The sequence below is a fragment of the Chiloscyllium plagiosum genome, chromosome 27, assembly GCF_004010195.1.
Source record: "Chiloscyllium plagiosum isolate BGI_BamShark_2017 chromosome 27, ASM401019v2, whole genome shotgun sequence".
NCBI classification, from domain to species: domain Eukaryota; kingdom Metazoa; phylum Chordata; class Chondrichthyes; order Orectolobiformes; family Hemiscylliidae; genus Chiloscyllium; species Chiloscyllium plagiosum.
Genome location: NC_057736.1, coordinates 13,973,987 through 13,994,013, shown reverse-complemented (window position 1 = coordinate 13,994,013; position 20,027 = coordinate 13,973,987). Strand labels below are relative to the sequence as shown.

At 40.7% G+C, this 20,027-nt stretch overlaps 1 protein-coding gene across 1 annotated transcript in view; it reads right to left on the bottom strand.

The window, feature by feature from the left end:
• slc9a1a (solute carrier family 9 member A1a) overlaps positions 1–20,027 on the bottom strand; it is a 59,338-nt gene that overhangs the window by 11,190 nt on the left and 28,121 nt on the right. The window contains exons 6-7 of the mRNA XM_043717460.1: positions 19,491–19,580; positions 601–671 (exon numbers count right to left, since the gene is read on the bottom strand). Of these exons, the coding sequence (XP_043573395.1) occupies positions 601–671; positions 19,491–19,580 (161 nt within the window). The remainder of the gene's footprint in view (positions 1–600; positions 672–19,490; positions 19,581–20,027) is intronic.

Sequence of the window (20,027 nt, the reverse complement as noted above, 5' to 3'; positions counted from 1 at the left end):
TGCCCTGCAGTATATACTTATCCCTTTCTATCGCCAAAGTAAACGTAACCAAATTGTGGTCACTATCACCAAAGTACTCACCTACCTCCAAATCTAACAGCTTCATTACCCAGTACCAAATCCAATGTGGCTTTGCCTCTTGTTGGCCTATCTACATATTGTGTCAGGAAACCCTCCTATCCACATTGGACAAAAACTAACCCATCTAAAGTACTCAAACTATAGCATTTCCAGTCAATATTTGGAAAGTTAAAGTCCCCCATAACAATTACCCTGTTACTTTCGCTTCTATCCAGAATCATCTTTGCAATCCTTTCCTCTACATCTCTGGAACTTTTCGGAGGCAATTGTAAGGTTTCCTTTGGCCCAGCTTAGATCCCAGTACAATTTTCCTGAGTGGTGAGTGTTTTATTACTAAAGAAAGTATACACAGTGATTTGAGATATCTTAAAACCAGGGCCTGATCAGTCAGTAAATTAACTGAACGAGAATAAATCTCTCACAAACCCGCTGGAAACCTCAATGTTAAATGTATTTAAATGGTGTAGCAATGATCCTATGTCTTGATTACTGATAAATAACTTCTGTAACCTGACTCACTTGTCTTTCCAGTGATGATGTCCATAGTGTCCACATACATCTTCGATACCAGTCAGTAAATGATCCAGGAACTGAGAAAAGAAACATCTTTAATGGTTGGCTACAATCTGTGCTGGGTCAAAAAACTGCTGTGTTTACATTAGATTTATTGAATAGCGTTTCATAGCACAGCACAAGAGGTGCATCATCCCAGTGTTGCCTCAAGCACCTCTCCACTTATTCCTATGTTTTACAATTAGCTCTCCTTTTAAACTGGTTCTGAAAATGCACAATAAAAATGACCTAATGTTTTAAGCATTTAACAGGAACTGATAATTATGACTTTGATGTTTTTCCTTCTCACTGTCAGTGGTAAAACTTCATGCTATCTCAGTAACTATAGACACAAATACAAAAGCCAAATACCACAGATGCTGGGAAACTGGAGTAAAAACAAGAAATGCTGTAAACACTTGTGGTATTTCCTTCAATATTTCTGCCAGACCCAGCTTGATGTCACTAAACACATCTTCCCCTTCCCTCCCTTTCACAATTCCAAAAGGACCATTCACTCTATGACACCAACCCACAGATTTAAGAACAGATCTTTCCCCACTGTTATCAGACTTATGAATGGACCTCCCAAATTAGAGTTGATCTTTCTTTGCAACTTCTGTGTAGCAGTAACACCATATCCTCCGTTCTGTTTTATTACTGATGTACTTATGTAAGATATGATTTGTCTGGTTATCATAATCTATTTAATGATTTAGATTTAGGAATAAATTAATTCAAGTCCAAAATGCGCATATATATTAACTGGGAAACAGATAGATAACATGCAGCAGAATACAAAAGGGCATCTTAGAAAACTGCATCGAGTCAGAGTCATAGAGATGTACAGCGCGGAACAGACCCTTCGGTCTACCCCATGCTGACCAGATATTCTATCCAATTCTAGTCCCATTTGCCAGCATTTGGCCCATATCCCTCTAAACTTCTTATTTATATACCCATCCAGATGCCTTTTAAATGTTGCAAATTGTACCAGCCTCCAACACTTCCTCTGGCAGCTCATTCCATACACACACCACCCGCTGCGTGAAAAAATTGCCCCTTAGGTCCCTTTTATATCTTTCCTCTATCACCCTACGTCTACACCCCTAGACTTGCCCACCCCAGGGAAAAGACCTTGTCTACCTATCCATTGAAGAGAAAATGAGGTCTGCAGATGCTGGAGATCAGAGATGGAAATGTCTTGCTGGAGAAGCGCAGCAGGTCAGGCAGCATCTAGGGAACAGGAGAATCGACGTTTCGGGCATTAGCCTGAAGAAGGGCTAATGCCCGAAACGTCGATTCTCCTGTTCCCTAGATGCTGCCTGACCTGCTGCGCTTCTCCAGCAACACATTTCCATCTCTACCTATCCATTCCCCTTATGATTTCAGAAACCTCTAATAAGGTCACCCCTCAGTCTCCAACATTCCAGGAAAAACAGCCTCAGTATATTCCACCTCTCCCTATAGCTCAAGTCCTCCAACCCTGGCAAAATCTTTGTAAATCTTTTCTAAACACTTCCGATAGGAAGGAGACCAGAACTGCAAGCAATATTCCAAAAGTGGGCTAATTAATGTCCTGTACAGCTGCAACATGACTTCCCAACTCCTATACTCAACGCTCTGACCAATAAAGGATAGCTTACCAAACACCTTCTTCACTATCCTATCCACTTGTGATTCTACTTTCAAGGAACTATGAACCTGCACTCCAAGATCTTTATTCAGCAACACTCCCCAGGACCTTACCATTAAGTGTATGAGTCCTGCTCTGATGTGCTTTTCCAAAATGCAGCACCTCTCATTTATCTAAATTAAACTCCAACTGCCACTCCTCAGTCCTATGACCCATCTGGTCAAAATCCCGTTGTACTCTGAGGTAACCTTTTTCGCTGTACACAATACCTCCAATTTTGGCGTCACCTGCAAACCTACTAAGTATACCTCCTACGTTCACATCCAAATCATTTACATAACTGATTTAAGTGTTAAGTGGCAAATTAAATTTAACATGGAACAATTTGAATTGATACACTTTGCTATTAAAGAAAGAAACGATAACTATGCTGATACCATAGTAAAAAAAACCCGAACAGCAAATAGGAACAAAGGGAATGAAGGATACAGGTGAAAAAAAAACAGATCAGCAAATCAATCAGAGATGGTAATAATGCACTGGCATTTACTTCTAGGTTTACATAAATCAAAAATAGGAAAGTTACATTAAACTTGTATAGAACTCTGTTCAAACCACATATGAAGAAAAGTGAACTTGATAAATTGGACATGGAAGCATCTGACAAAATGCAAAAAAAAGGTTCACAAGGAGAAAATCAGAACTGAAAGATTAAAGCTATTGAGAAACATTGATGAAGTTACAAACTTTTTTCTTCCAGAAAAGCTTAAAGGTGGTGCAATAGATCTCTCTAAACTATGAATGGGTCGGTGGTGGATGTGGAAAAAATATTTCTGCTTGAGGGAGAATCCAAGACGAGGTTCAATAAATAGAAGACAGTAACTAATAATAGCCAACAGAGAAGGAGAAATGCCTTGGTTGATTAGGGATAGTCAACATGGCTCAGTGTGTGGGAAGTAGCATCGCACTAACGTGATTGATTTTTTCTGAATAAGTGACAAGGAAGAGTGACGAAGGCAGAGTGGCAGACAAGGTCTATAGGGACTTTACAACTTCCACATGATAGATCGGTTAACAAGGTTAGAGCACATGGAATCCAGGGGGAAGTAACCATTTGGATGCAAAATTGGAAAAAAGTAGGAGACAGAGGGTGGTGGTAGGATGTTTCTTTCCAGACTGGAAACCTGTGACCAGTGGTGTGCCGCAAGGAGGTATAGGAGGTATGGTTACTAAGTTTGCAGATGGTACCAAAATAGGTGGTGTAATGGATAGTGAAGAAGGTTATCTCAGAGCAAAAGGGGACCTTGATCAGATAGCTGAGTGGCAGATGGAACTTAATTTAGATAAATGTGAGGTGTTGCACTTTGGTAAGGCAACCGAGGGAAGGACTTACACAATTATGGTAGGTCCCTGTGGAGTGTTGCTGTACAAAGAGACCTAGGGGTGCAGGTCCATAGTTCCAAGTTTAGTTGCAGATAGACAGGGTGGTGAAGGCAGCGTTTGGCACACTTGCAGTTATTGGTCAGTGCACTGAGTATAGGGCGACTGCCGTGTCCATGGAGTTGGTTTCCGCAGTTTCAGTTACCCATGATATACTGTGGCCCGAACATGTTACAGGGAAGGTTCCAGAACCAGGGACCAGGGGCTGACGGAAGGTAAGTTTCCCATTTAAATGGATGAGTTCGCACCTATCTGTGGTTTTGGAACGTATCCCCCATGGTTATGCAGAGGGGGGGGGGGCACTACTGTCAAGCAGTTGGGATGTCATATTGCGGCGTCATGTTGATCAATGAAGAGCCTACGCAAAACATTGGCAAGTGCAGTTCAATTTAGGCAAATGAAGGGTAGTCCATTTTGGACTACAAAATATGACTAAAATATCCTCTAAATTTTAAGCAAGTTCAGAAGTGTGGGGCAGCAAACATATTTAGGGCTATAAGTGCTGATATCACAAAACAAATCACCAGAAATTACTAACATTCTTAGTACAAGCACTATTTTTTACAACATGGGGGTACAGTGCTGAAGAATGACTGTAAAGTCAAGAAAGAAGGGCCTTAAGGCATTCAGGACTGAGATGAGAAATTTCTTCACATAGAGGGCCACAAATCTTTTGAATTCTCCACCTTAGAGCAATGTGGATGCTCAGTCATTGAGTATGACCAAGGCTAAGTATGATAGTTTTTTGGATTCTATAAAAATCAAGAGATGAGATGAACTGGCATCAAAGTGGAACATAGGCTGACAGATCAGCATATTTTTAAATATCAAAGGAATAGAGGTATATAGGGGCAGCATGGAAAGGTGCAGTCGAGGTTAAAAAGATTAACTTACACACAAACACAAGTTCAAAATAAGTAATTTGACCCTTTAAGCCTTCTCCGCCAATCAATAAGATTATGGGTGATCCGTTTATGCTTCAATTCTCCATTCCCATCCTGAAAACTATTCAATGGCCATGCCTTTACTGCCTTGAGATGCAAAGTTCCAAATCCTCAGAAGAAAATTCTCCTTGCCTCTGTCTAAAACAGTGATTGCCTTATTCTGGCCTCACCCCATAAGAAACTTCTTTTTTACATTCACCTTTTTAAGACCATTCAGCACTTTATACTCTTCAATCAAGTCACCTTCACTCTTCTAAACTTCAGTGAAATCAAGCCTCGTCTGTCCAACGTTTCCTTGAGAAAAACCTGCTTATTCCAGTTATCAATTTAGTGAATTTTCTCCGAATGTCTCCAAAACATCTACATCCTTTTCTAAAGGAAGACACTATAATTTCACACAGTATCCAATATGTGATCTCACAATGTCCTAATGTGGAGATGCCGGTGTTGGACTGGATTGGACAAGGTCAGAAATCACTATAATGTGGTGTTGTGTGATTTTTCACTATATCTTGTATAAGCATAACATCCTTATTTTTATTCAAATCTATCTTGTTATAAAGGATAGTATTTTATTACCTTTAAATACAAAAAAATGACCCAAAGAGCTGCAGATGTTGGAAATCAGAAACAAAGAAGGAAATCAGGAGGGCAAAAATGGGACATGAGATAGCTTTGGCAAATAGAATTAAGGAGAATCCAAAGGGTTTTTACAAATATATTAAGGACAAAAGGGTAACTAGGGAGAAAATAGGGCCCCTCAAAGATCAGCAAGGCGGCCTTTGTGTGGAGCCGCATCAGATGGGGGAGATACTAAGCGAGTATCTTGCATCAGTATTTCCTGTGGAAAGGACATGGAAGATATAGAATGTAGGGAAATAGATGGTGACATCTTGAAAAATGTCCAGATTACAGAGGAGGAAGTGCTGGATGTCTAGATACGCATGAGTGGATAAATTCCCAGGACATGTTCAAGTCTACCTGAGAACTCTGCGGAAAGCTAGGGAAGTGATTGCTGGGCCCCTTGCTGAGAAATGTGTATCATTGATAGTCACAGGTGAGGTGCCAGAAGACTGGAGGTTGGCTAATGTGGTGCCAACTATTCAAGAAAGGTGGTAAGGACAAGCCAGGGAACTACACACCAGTGAGACTGATGTCGTTGGAGGTAATCCTGAGGGAGAGGATGTACATGTATTTGGAAAGGCAAGGACTGATTAGGGACAGTCAACATGGCTTTGTGCGTGGGAAATCATGTCTCACAAACTTGATTGAGTTTTTTTGAAGAAGTAACAAAGAGGATTGATGAAGGCAGAGTGGTAGATGTAATCTATATGGACTTCAGTAAGTTGTTCAGCAAGGCTCCCCGTGGGAGACTGGTTAGTAAGGTTGGATCTCATTGGAACACAGGGAGAACTTGCCATTTGGATACAGAACTAGAAGACAGACGGTGGTGGTGGAGGGTTGTTTTTTAGACTGGAGGCCTGTGACGAGTGGAGTGCCACAAGGATCGGTGCTGGGTATACGACTTTTCATCATTTATATAAAGGATTTGGATGTGAACATGGGGATATAGTTAGTAGGTTTGCAGATGACACCAAAATTGGAGGTGTAGTGGCTAGTGAAGAAGGTTACCTCATTTTACAACAGGATCTTGATCAGATGGGCCAATGGACTGAGAAGTGGCAGATAGAGATTAATTTAGATAAGTGAGAGATGTTGCATTTTGGGAAAGAAAATCTTAGCAGGACTTGTACACTTAATGGTAAGGTCCTAGTGAGTGTTGCTGAACAAAGAGACCTTGGAGTGCAGGTTCATAGCTCCTTGAAAGTGGAGTTGCAGGTAGATAGGATAGTGAAGAAGGCGTTTGGTATGCTTTCCTTTATTGGTCAGAGTATTGAGTACAGGATTTGGGAGGTCATGTTACGGCTGTACAGGACATTGGCTGTATTCCATTGTTGGAATATTGCGTGCAATTCTGGTCTCCTTTCTATCGGAAAGATGTTGTGAAACTTGAAAGGGTTCAGAAAAGATTTACAAGGATGTTGCCAGGGTTGGAGGATTTGAGTTATATGTATTCCTGTTGGCAGTTTTTGAAGAGGTAACAAGTAGGTTAGACCAGGGAAACCCAGTGGATGTGGTCTATCTAGACTTTCAAAAGGCCTTTGATAAGGTGCCACACGGGAGGCTGCTGAGCAAGGTGAGGGCCCATGGTGTTCGAGGTGAGCTGCTGGGATGGATTGAGGATTGGCTGTCTAACAGAAGGCAGAGAGTTGGGATAAAAGGTTCTTTTTCAGAATGGCAGCCGGTGACGAGCGGTGTCCCGCAGGGTTCGGTGCTGGGGTCACAGCTGTTCGCATTATATATTAACGATTTGGATGAGGGAACCGGGGGCATTCTAGCGAATTTTGCCGATGATACGAAGTTAGGTGGACAGGCAGGTAGTACTGAGGAAGTGGGGAGGCTGCAGAAGGATCTTGACAGGTTGGGAGAGTGGTCCAGGATTTGGCTGATGGAATTTAACGTGAGCAAGTGCGAGGTCTTGCACTTTGGCAAGAAGAATGAAAGCATAGCCTAGTTTCTAAATGGTGGGGAAATTAATAAAGCCAAAGCACAAAGGGATCTGGGAGTGCTAGTCGAGGATTCTCTAAAGGTAAACATGCAGGTTGAGTCCGTGATTAAGAAAGCGAATGCAATGTTGTCTCTTATCTCAAGAGGGTTGGAATATAAAAGCAGAGATGTACTACTAAGACTTTATAAAGCTCTGGTTAGGCCCCATTTGGAGTACTGTGTCCAGTTTTGGTCCCCACACCTCAGGAAGGACATACTGGCACTGGGACGTGTCCAGCGGAGATTCACACGGATGATCCCTGTAATGACAGGTCTAACATATGAGGAACGGCTGAGGATACTGGGATTGTATTTGTTGGAGTTTAGAAGATTAAGGGGAGACTTAATAGAGGCGTACAAAATAATACATGGCTTGGAAAAGGTGGATGCTAGGAAATTGTTTCAGTTAAACGAGGAGACTCGGACCCGTGGACACAGCCTTAGAATTAGAGGGGGTCATTTCAGGACAGAAATGCGGAGACATTTCTTCAGCCAGAGAGTGGTGGGCCTGTGGAATTCATTGCCACGGAGTGCAGTGGAAGCCGGGACGCTAAATGTCTTCAAGGCCGAGATTGATAGATTCTTGTTGTCTAGAGGAATTAAGGGCTACGGGGAGAACGCTGGTAAGTGGAGCTGAAATGCTCATCAGCCATGATTGAATGGCGGAGTGGACTCGATTGGTCGAATGGCCTTACTTCCACTCCTATGTCTTATGGTCTTATGGAGAGGTTAAATAAGTTGGGGCTGTTTTCCCTGGAGCGAAGGCCGAGGAGTGATCTTCTAGATGTTTATAAAAACATGAGGGTCATGGATAGGATAAATAGACAAAGCCATGGGGGAATCCAGAACTAAAGGGTGAGAAGGTTTAGGGTGAGAAGGGAAAGATATAAAAGAGACCTAAGGGGCAACTTTTTCACGCAGAGGGTCGTACGCGCATGGAATGAGTTGGCAGAGGAAGTGGTGGAGGCTGGTACAATTGCAACATTTAAAAGGCATCTGGATGAATAGGAAGGATTTGGAGGGATATGGGCCGGGTGCTGGCAGGTGGGGCTAGACTGGGTTGGAATATCTGGGTGTCGGCATGGACAAGTTGGACCGAAGGATCTGTTTCCACACTGTACATTGCTATGACTCTAAAAGCAAAAGTTGCTGGAAAAGCTCGGCTGATCTGGCATTGTCTGTGGAAAGAAAGCAGAATTAACATTTTGGGTTCAGTGACCCTTCTTCAGAACTTTTGCAGAAGGGTCTGAAGAAGAGTCACTGGACCCGAACTGTTAACTCTGCTTTCTCTTCATAGATGTTGCCAGACCTCTTGAGTTTTGCAAGCAATTTCTGTTTTTGTTTCATCAGCCTTCCTGATTACTTCTTACACTGGCATATTAATTTATTGTGACTCATGCACTGGAACACTTAGATAGATCTCTATGCACCTTGGAATTCTGCAAGCATTTAAATAATATTTGTTATTTTTAATTCTTCTTGCCAAAGTAAACAATATTACTGAGATTTTTTGTATCTTCTATAGTGAAGACAGGAGCAAAATATCTGTAAATCTCATCGCCCATTTCCTTATTATCCACTATTAACAACCCATCTCATTATCTAGATAACTTTACTTATACATTTCTTTTTAGATTTACGTAAAAAACCTTACTGTCACTTTTGTATCCTGAGCTTGCTTCCTCTCAATCTCTAACTCTTCCCCCAGTGATTAACTTTTTAGTCATTCTATTTTGTTCTTTATTTCTGGTCAATATTCTAACGTACCATTTGTCTTTGTGCAATTATGTTTGGTGCTTTCCTTAATTTCTTTACTTAACCATGGAAACGTTCTTTATTGTATGATATAGTTATTATCCTTGTTAAATGTCTGCTACTGCTTCTCTACTGCACACTGTACTATTGGAGTACTGCATACAGTTTGGTCGTGCTGCTATAGGAAGGATGTTATTAAACTGGAAAGGATGCAAAAAAGATATAGAAGGATGTTACTGAGACTCGAGGGTTTCAGTTTTAAGAGGAGGCTGGAACGTTTTCCCCTGGAGGGTAAGTGGCTGAGGGGTGACCTGATAAAGGTTTATAAAGTCATGAAATGCATTGATAAGGTGAATAGCAGGATCTTTTCCCCAGGGTAGGGGAGTCCAAAACTAGACAGTAGTGTTTTAAGGTGAGACAGGAAAGATTTAAAAGAGATCGGAGGAACAATATTTTCACACAGAGAGTAGTGTGTATATGGAATGAACTGCCTGAGGAAGTGGTAGAGAAGAGTACAACATTGAGCAGACATTTGGACAGGTAGATGGATAGGAAAGATAAAGTGGGAAAGGGGTCAAACGTAGGCAAATGGGATGAGTTCAGTTTGGGAAACCAGTTCGGCAAAGAATGGCTTGGGTTGAAGGGTCTGTTTCTATGCCGAATGACTCTATTGATCTATATCCTGTGGTCAAGTCTGGCGCTGATGAAGGGCTTATGCCGAAACGTCAATTCTCCTTGGATGTTGCCTGACCTGCTGTGCTTTTCCAGTGCCACACTTTCCGACTGATCTCCAGCATCTGCAGTCCTCACTTTCTCCTGATCCAATTTCTAGCCTAAAATCCCAGTTCACTTCAGTTACATCAGCTTTCAGGTTCACATAAATGCCCTTATTCAATTTTAAAATCTTGTGATAAGTCCTCATCCAGGCTACCATGGCCAATCCAATTTATCCAGTTTATATGAGATTATAGTAACCAGTCGATTCACAAGCAACTGAAGCTCCTTCTTGCATACTTCGCCTTACATTATGTTATTACTAAGGGTATTGCAGACCATTCCCATTGGTTATCTATTTCTTCTTTAAAACTTGCTTTGGCCCCAAATGGAGAACTAAGTTCAGTTCTGGACTCGAGGTTGGAGATATTGACTTCGGAGGAAATACATCACAGATTCACCAGAATAATACAAGGCTTAAGAGAATCTAACCATTAAAGGACTGGTTACTTTGGTTGGGTTTGCTTCCCTTGACCACTGAAGATTTAGGGGTGTGCTGATGCAGGGATTTATGATGATGAAATGAATTGATAAGGTAGATTGAGAGGGTCTGTTGGTGACAAAACACAGAATAAGCAGACCTAACCTTAAGATTAAATCTGGAATGCACAGGTTTAATGGAAGAAAGCTCATCTTAATCAAGAATGCTGGAAATCTGGAATGCTCTTTTCTCAAGAACTTGGAGATTAATACCTTGTTAAGATATTGAGCAATGTGGACTCATGCAAATCAATAGAATTAAGACATGCAGCATCCATAATCAAAATGAAAGGCTGAACAGACTTAGAAATAGAAGAATGCTATTTGGCTTATGTCCACAGTGAGTCTGAATGTAAATAACAGAAATGCAGTGTCAAGAATTAAACAGTTTCTCTGTATATGTGAACAGACTTAGTCAATATGGAGGCTCTGAACCACACTGATCTAAGGGGCTTTGAAGTCTTGCCTAGTGATGGTCTGTGGAATTTGTTTTGCCAAATGAAATCATCCATCATACAACTCAAATAGGATGGTCTACAAATAAAATCATAAATTCACTGTCTTGGAATGGATGTATGTCTTCTCCATCCCACAAGAGAAAAATTCCTGCATTTGCATAGCATTTTCATCTCCTCAACAGGTTTCTACATGTTGTACAGACAATAAAACATTTTTGAAGTGTAGTCACTGTTGCAGTGTAAGAAACCAATTTGCCATTTTGTACATGACAAGTTACCACAAACAGCAGTGAGATAACTGGCTGGACTTTCTATTCTACTTGTACTAGTTGTGAGTTTGTGATAGCTGATGACCTTGCAGTATTATTGCTAGAGTTTCAATACAGAGACCTAGGTAATATTCTGGGTACCTGGACTTGAATCTTGCAGTGGAATTTGAAATCAAACAAAATTTGGAATTAAGAATTTAATAATGATGATGAAACCGTTGTTAACTGCCTGGGGGGAAAACCCCAATCTGTTAACTAATGCCCTCAAGGGAAGGAAACTGTCATTCTTATCTGGGCTGGACTACATTTGATTCAACTGCCTTCTGGGCAATTAGGGATGGTCAATCAGTGGCACCCCACATCCCCTGAATAAAACAAATAAACACTGACCAGGACACTAAGCAAATGCTCCATTGGCCTTCATAATGGTGTCAAAGCATCTATTATGTTCATTTGACAGGGAGCAGGGGATTTGGTTTATAAGGTCTCATGCAAGCTTCAGCAAGTGTGACACTGCAACACTCCCTCAGCAGCAATACTTCAAAGTGGCAAGCTATATTTTTCTTCCTAAGTATCTGGGGATGTTGCGACTGGACCGGACATTGGTTAGGCCACTTTGGAATTGTGTGCACAACTCTGGTCTCACACCTATCGGAAGAATGTTGTGAAACTTGAAAGAGCTCAAACAAGATTTACACAGATGTTGCCAGGTTTGGAGGATTTGAGCTATAGGGAGAGGTTGAATAGGCCAGGGCTGTTTTCCCTGGAGCGTCGGAGGCTGAGGGGGCGATCTTATAGAGGTTTATAAAATCATGAGGGGCATGGATAGGATAAATAAACAAGGTCTTTTCCCTGGAGTAGGGGAGTCCAGAACTAGAGGGCATAGGTTTAAGGTGGGAGGGGTATGATTTAAAAGGGACCTAAGGGGCAATATTTTCACACAAAGGGTGGTGTGTGTATGGAATGAGCTGCCAGAGGAAGTGGTGGAGGTGGGTACAATTACAATATTTAAAAGGCATTTGGATGGGTATGTGAATAGGAAGGGTTTGGGGGATATGGGCCAAATGGGACTCGATTAATTTAGGATATCTGGTCAGCATGGACCGAGATGGACTGAAGAGTCTCTTTCCATTCTCTATGACAAATTGAATTTGAACTTTGAGACTCAGGTTGAATGTGCCACTGAGCTGCTCCTCATATTCAAAACGTTGTGCACAGATAACATTAAGTACTTTTGCTCCACAAAGTGCTGTTTCAACGTAAGCTGAACATTTAACATACCCAGTCAAGTTTGATGACTCAGTGCTGGAGAGTTGCATGTTGGGTTCAAGACTCACATGCAAGAGATGAGAGGGCAGATAGTGCCATCTGCTGGCTGGTTGTCATTTTCCTCAATGAAGTGCTCCCTGGTCAAATGTGAACTCACACATGCATCTTACAATTACATGTATTGCTAATTTCTGCTTCAAACCTCACCCTCATGCCTGGAATCCTGTCATGTCATGGAGGAACCCCACTTACACCCAGAAACAAGAGGGTGCTATACAACCCCTGTATCCTGCTATTCAATTAGATCATGGTTGACTTAACATATACTTCCTACGATGTAGTACTTAAAACTGAATGTAATGGTTGAAATGAACTTTAGCCAGAATTTCATACAAAACATTTATTACCATTCACCCTTTGTATTCCATGCCCTTTGAGATAAGGGCAAGATTCCACTAATTTTTTTCATATTTTTGTAATAGCTTTTAAGACTGCAAGAACATTGGAACTAAGAATAGGTGCGATCATTCTGTCCTCGTAGCTTGCTCAGCTCTTCAATAACTCACTATTCTCATAACTCTTGATTCCCTTAGAATCCAAAAATCGGTCAAAGGCCTCTGTAAGAAGATTCAAAAGATTGTGATCAAAGAAATTTCTAATCTCGATTATCTATAGCTCAGTGGTTAGCACCAGGGACCCAGGGTTGCTTTCAGCCTTGGGCGACTGTTTGTGTGGAGTTTGCACATTCTCCCATGCCTGCCTGGATTTCTTCCAGGTGATCTGGTTTTCTCTCAAAATCCAAAGACATGTAGGTTAGGTGAATTAGTCAGAGGTAAATATAGGGTAGGGGACTGGGTCTGGGTGGGTTACTCTTCGGAGGGTCAGTGTGGACTTGTTGGGCTGAAGGGCCTATTCCACACTGTAGGGATTCTAATTCTAACTCATGTTCTAATATTATGGTCCCTATTTCTAGATTTGTCAACCAGAGGGAAGCATCTACCTGTCAAGCCTCCTGAAAATATTAAAAACTACAAATTTTACCTTTTATTTTTCTAAATTCAAAGGAAAAATAGGCTTTGTCTATTCAATATCTACTCATTGTACAAATGTGTCTTTCTAGGAATTCATCTATTGACCTTAGTTATCATCCCTCTATTGAAAATATATATCTTTAGATAAAGAAACTAAAACTACACACAAACATATTCATACAAAAAAAATGGCAAAACCAATTAGCAATAAGGCTATTCTGTGGAATTAAACTACGTCCTCTTAATTAAAAAAATACAGGCCCTTCCTGAAGAAGGGCCTGTGCCCGAAGCGTCGAATCTCCTGTTCCCTGGATGCTGCCTGACCTGCTGTGCTGTTCCAGCAATAAAGTTTCAACTTTGATCTCCAGCATCTGCAGACCTCACTTTCTCCCCTAAAAAAATACACAACTACACAACAAACAATAACATTTTGCTGAGATTTTGTTTTGTGTGGGTTTTGTTTTAAAAAAGGCAAATAGGGAAAAAAACCCTGAGAGAGAAAGGACACAAACTCAAAGGATGACAAATGTGAAGACTTAAGATCCAGTCAATTTTCTGCTGTCAGCAACACAATGAATTGATGGAATCTTCCAATCAGACTTCAGGTCAGATGGAAAGTCATTTTAGAGTTTTTATGTGAGTAACTGTTCAGCTTTCAGAGTTTAACAGAAAGTTAAAGATCTGACTTCTGGAACTTTCTCAGGTTCTCAAGAAATTACTTTATTTCAAGAGATCTGTCTGACTTTCCTGCTGCAAGGTTTCTGACCCAGTTCTGAGGAAGGGTGACTCAACCTGAAACATTAACTCTGATTTCTCCTCATATATGCTGCCAGACCTGCTGAGCTTTTTCAGCAATTTCTGTTTTTGCTTCTGATTTGTAGCATCCATAGTTTCTTTGTTTTTTTTGCTGCCAGCACCTTGGAGGTTTCTTTTTTTTTTTACTGACACACTTAGAGGTGAACTGAAACAGTAGATTTAGTTCCAAGCTGTTGCTAGGCAAGCTTCAGCACAGGACCCAATCTTTTGAAGTCAAGTCTGTTCATCAATGAAAGCCATAAAATCCATCTCTTCTCTATCTTAAACCTTTGCATTATTTCTACAAAATCAATAGTCTCTTTGTAAACACAAGGTGGACCACAACAATGCCATTTTTGACTGTTCAGTTTCAAACAATCACCCGATAAACCTTCAGCCACCTTGAAGGCGTGCAAATTAATCCATCCCTTCCAGCTTCCTTCACCTTGTTATTTTTAAGGACTCCTAACATAACTCCACCCTTGAGAAAAGAAACACAATTTCTAAATCTGCTTCATTATGGTGAAACATATATACCATAAAAACACAAAAACTCATTTATTCATCCTTATTCATCAATTGCATAAGATTTACACAATTTCCTTCCTTTTTTGTAACCTTCAAACTATTCTAACATTATTACATTCTTGATAACACATCTGCAATATTTTGTCTTCCAGCAATATAAACAAGTCTTATAAAGTTGAACTCATAAATTTTATATAAACATGTCTAGCTTTTTGAGTTTTAAATTTCTCTATTAAAAACTAAGGGATTGTAGTTACATATTTTCATTCACCAAAAGATCCTTGTACAGTACCTTCCAAACCCATGACCATTACTATCTGGAAGGTCAGGGCAGCATAAGTTGGAACGCCACCACCTGCCACCTCCTCTCCAAGCTATTCACCACCCTGACTTGAAAATATATTGCCATTCCTACACCATCATTGGGTCAAAATCCTGGAAATCCCTCCTACTGGGTATTATGGATCAACCTACAGCACATGAACTGCAGTGGTTCAAGAAGGCAGCTCATCACCACCTTCTCCAAGGCAAGTAGGGACAGGCACTAAGTGCTGGCCAAGTCAGCAATGCCCAAGTCCTGCGAGTCATAAGAAAAAAAACTGCTGTCTCAGATGCAGGAATTCTTTCGGGTAGTTTTTCAGCCCAACTATCTTCAGTTCCTTCATCAAAGCAGCGTGTACCATCTACAAGGTGCACTGAAGAAATTCACCAAGGCTCCAAACATTTTGACAATGTTCAATCAAGTGATTTTTGATCATCCACTGAATCTCACTATTCACCTGAGCTTGCTTTACAGAGATTAAATGACAAGGATGCTGTTTTATTCACACCAATCCCTTATATCCACACTACGCCTGGTTAAGTTTATACACCAGAGTTTATCTCTATAGATTTTTTGATATTCCATAAGCAGTCCGTTGACTCTACCCTTGTCCTTCCTCTAAGTACAAGATTAGTGTCTAACTGTCCCAGTCTTTCAGGTGGTGGCGTTCCTACGTATCTGCTGCCCTGACCTTCCAGATAGTAATGGTCATGGGTTTGGAAGGTACTGTACAAGGATCTTTTGGTGAATGAAAACTACAATCCCTTAGTTTTTAATAGAGAAATTTAAAACTCAAAAAGCTAGACACGTTTATATAAAATTTATGAGTTCAACTTTATAAGACTGTCATCTCTTTTATCTCACTCTCACTGTCTCTATCATCCTTCATTATTCCTCACTCCTGCTATGCTTACTCCATCAAATCTTCCTATGTTGATATTGTTCAACATGCTTTAATATGACATAACCAATTTTTCTTTCTGCAATTTTAAGTCAGAGTCTCTACAGTGCAGAAAGAGGCCATTTGGCCCATCAATTCCACACCGATGCTCCAAACAGCATCCCACCCAGACACAGAACCCCGCCCCCCTCCCCAATCCTTGTAACCTGCCATTTACCATGGCTAATCCACCTAACCTGCATGTCCCTGGACACTATACCCAGCAGAAACCCATGCATACATGGGGAAGACGTGCAAACTCAACACAGTCACTCAAGACTGGAATCGAACCTGGGTCCCTGTCACTGACAAGCAGAAGTGCTAATGTTATAAAGTGGATGTTGACCTCCCCGTCTGAGAACTAAAAGTGAATCATCCGAGGGGGAGTGCCTTGCCCTATAATTTGTTAAAAGGAATTTAAGAAGGGGCGTAATCTGTTTTTCTTTCCCAGCAACTTCTAGTGTTAAGTAAAAGAAATCCCTGACATTCATTTTACAATCCACAACAACTTATTTATCTAACTCTAACAATGAACAAATTCAGTCTGTTGCTGAATAAAACAAGATTGTCTGTTGTCAAAACCATCAGTCTTAAATTTAATAGGTTTTTAGTATCTCAGTATCTGGTTTAAATTGACAGGCTAATTTTAAAAAAAGCTGTCTTGGTAAAAACTGCTGCTTGGCCTGTCGATATAAAATGTTTCAATTCGAGTGCTCTGCGTGCACCTGCAAACTATAAAGACTCAGCACTTTGAATGGAAGTAATTGTTCAGATTTTAAAGCTTAAAAAAAAGTTAAAGATATAATTCCTGAAACTTTCTCAGATTCCCAGGAGATACATTACTGATAAAAATCTGCGCAGCACATCTTGTTGCAAATTTTCTTCTTTATCAGGAGAGATATCTTTCTCTGCCAGCTTCTTTGAAGTATTTTCCTTCAACAAGGTGTGCATTGAAATAAAAACTTTTCTTCAGAGACTGTTCCTAGGTAACTTTCAGTATAGGACTCATCTCTTGCAAACTCATCTCTTAAAAGTGTTGCACTTTTTCCACAAAATCAGTTCGGCTTGTTACAAATAGGTGAACCATAACCCACACATTATTTATTTATTTATTCTTTGCCAGTTTCTAGAATCTGTTCAATTCTATATGAATCTTTGTAGTGTTGCATTTTAAAAAATTTTAGTTAGATACTACTCTTAACTTCATTAGTTTTTCACAGATGGTTGGTACATGCTTCTCATAAGAGTCTTTCTTCAAGAATATAACTCATTCAGAGAAAGAATTTGAAGTATCACCTTAAATGGGGGGGGCAAGGCAGCTCAGTGGTTAGCACTGCTGCCTCAGAGTGCCAGGGACCTAGGTTTGATTTCAACCTCGTGCGACTGTGTGGAGTTTGCACATTATTCCCGTGTCTGTGTGGGTTTGCTCTAGGTGCTCAGTTTTCCTCCCACAATCCAAAGATGTGCAGGTTAGGTCAACTGGCCATGCTAAATTGCCCACAGTGTTCAGGGATGTGGAGGTTAGGCGCATTAGTCAGGGTTAAATGTACACTAATAGTGTAAGGAAATGGGCTTGGGTGGGATACTCTTTGGAGGGTCACTGTGGACCTGTTGGCCCAAAGGGCCTGTTTCCACATTAGGGATTCTATGAATTCTAAACAACCGCAACTATTTAATGACCTTCAACCATTTTTCGGAATTCACTTCAGGCAACTCTGTCCTCATATCCTTGTACTTGCCTATAAGATGTTAATCTTAAACCCATCCATTAAATGCTGTGATCACTTTCCCTCAAGGCTGCTTTACTATGAGGTAAAGAGTTAATCCTGTCTCATGACAGCACCAGGTCTAAAATAATCTGTTCTCTGGTTGACAGTGGAATACACAGCTTTAAGTGTCTGAAATATATTCCAAACTCATGTTTCAGGCTACCTTTGCCAATCTGGTTCTTCCCATCAATATGAAGCTTAAAATCATAATTAATTATTGCAGTAACCTTCTTGTAAGTTCTCAATATTTCTAGGTGCATTAGGTATCCAACAATTTGTTATCAGGGAGCTGGTTACCTTTGTTGTTTATTATCTCTACTCAAACTCATTACACATCTTGATCTGAAAAAAAGTCTTCCCTTACTTCTGTGTGAAAATCATCCTTAAATTACAGGTCTACCATACCACATTTTCTTAAGTTCCTGTCCTGCTGAAAAGTCAGATACCTATGAATGGATGTAGCTTTGCTCGCTGAGCTGGAAGGTTAATTTTCAGATGTTTTGTCACCATACCAGGTTACATCATCAGTGAGCCTCTGGATGAAGCACTGGTAGTATGGCCCGCTTTTTATTTATGTGTTTCGGTTTCCTTGGGTTGGTGATATCATTTCCTGTTCTTTTTCTTTGCCGGGTGGTGGGAACGGGATCCAAGTCAATGCATTTGTTGATAAGAGTCCTGCTTGGAATGCCATGCTTCTAGGAGTATTCACGGATGTCTCTGTTTAGCTTGTCCTCAGATGGATGTGTTGTTCCAGTCCAAGTGGTGTCCTTTTACCACCCAATTACCATTTCCTGAGAAATGACACCACACCAGTAACTGACACCACCAATCCAAGGAAACCTAAACACAAATAAAACGTGGGCCATTTCACCAGTGCTTCGCCCGGAGGCCCACTGAAGATGTTACTTGGTATGGTGAAATGTCTGAAAACGAACCTTCCAACTCAGCGAGCAAACCTACATCCAGAACCTCAACCTCAGCTACAAATCTTCTCAAAATTTGCTAACACCCATGAATATTATGTTCCTAGTCTGGTCACCTTGCAATCACATCTATGAAATAGTTTTTGAGACTTACATATTTATGTTTATTTTTGTCATCTGTTTTGCTTTGCATGGGCTCAAATAGAGAGCATGTCATTCTATATTTTTTTTACGAATGTTGATTTTATCTGTGTTCAATAGCGCATAAGCTCTGTCATTTCTGCTACATTCTGGTTATTAATTTCCATGTTGCTATCCTGCTCAACACTTTGCACTTTCTCTTTATTCCAGTATATATTCCTTCATGGCCCCAAAATTTAGTTTTAAATCCTCTCCACTGCCCTGGCTATTCAAATGCCAGGGCAATGGTTCCAGGTGAAGACACAGCTCCTTCTTTCCGAGGACTAGTGAATCAAAATCAATTTCTTCCACACCAGTTTGAGCCATACATTTGACACTTTCATCTTAACTATCCTATCTTAATTCACTTGTGGCTCAAGTAGCAATCCTGAAATCATTATCTTAGTAATGTCTGCACTTGGGCACAGAAATCTTTCTGCATCTCCACTATTCCTAGTGTTCCACCATTTAGAAAATATGTTTAAGCTCTATATGGATCTGACCTTACACATGGACACAGGTACATCCAATCACTTTAGTTTTGCAAACTGGCAATCTATCAATGTCCCTTTGCATCACGGTATATGTACTGCCTTACACACATCTATATCATGGGATCACCCACTATATATTACATCTCTATAAGATGACACAGGACAGGGTGGAGGCACAGAACAGCAGACATTCAAAATGACCCAACACTGAATCCAGAGTGCTGCAATGGTAGCACTCTATACCTGTGTGTGGATTTCCTCGTTGATGGAACGTTTGGAATCTTGCTTCTTCTTCACAGCGAGCAATTCCACCAATGGTCGAATAGTCATTCCCTACCAAACAGACAGATTTAATCAGCATTGTGTAGAAATAACTTCTACCTACCATCAACCAAAGCTCCACAGGAACCAAGAGTTTACATTCATTCATTCTTGCTAATTTTCTGTTGGCATTTTAAACTACAACTGGTGCTTTCATTTACAACTACTACCATTTAATGAAGACCTTTAATACCGAAAAACCCCAAAATATTTTACAGTTCAGTGGTCCAGGACATTCAGCCTTGGACCTTCAGGTGACCATCCTTCAAGGTGGACTTCGGGACAGGCAGCAGAGAAAAGTGGCCGAGCAGAGGCTGATAGCTAAGTTCGGTACCCATAGGGAGGGTCTCAACCGGGATCTTGGGTTCATGTCACATTACAGGTGATCACCATTGCACTACACACACACAAATATTCCAACACACAGACATTCTCACATACACACGGACACAGGTACAC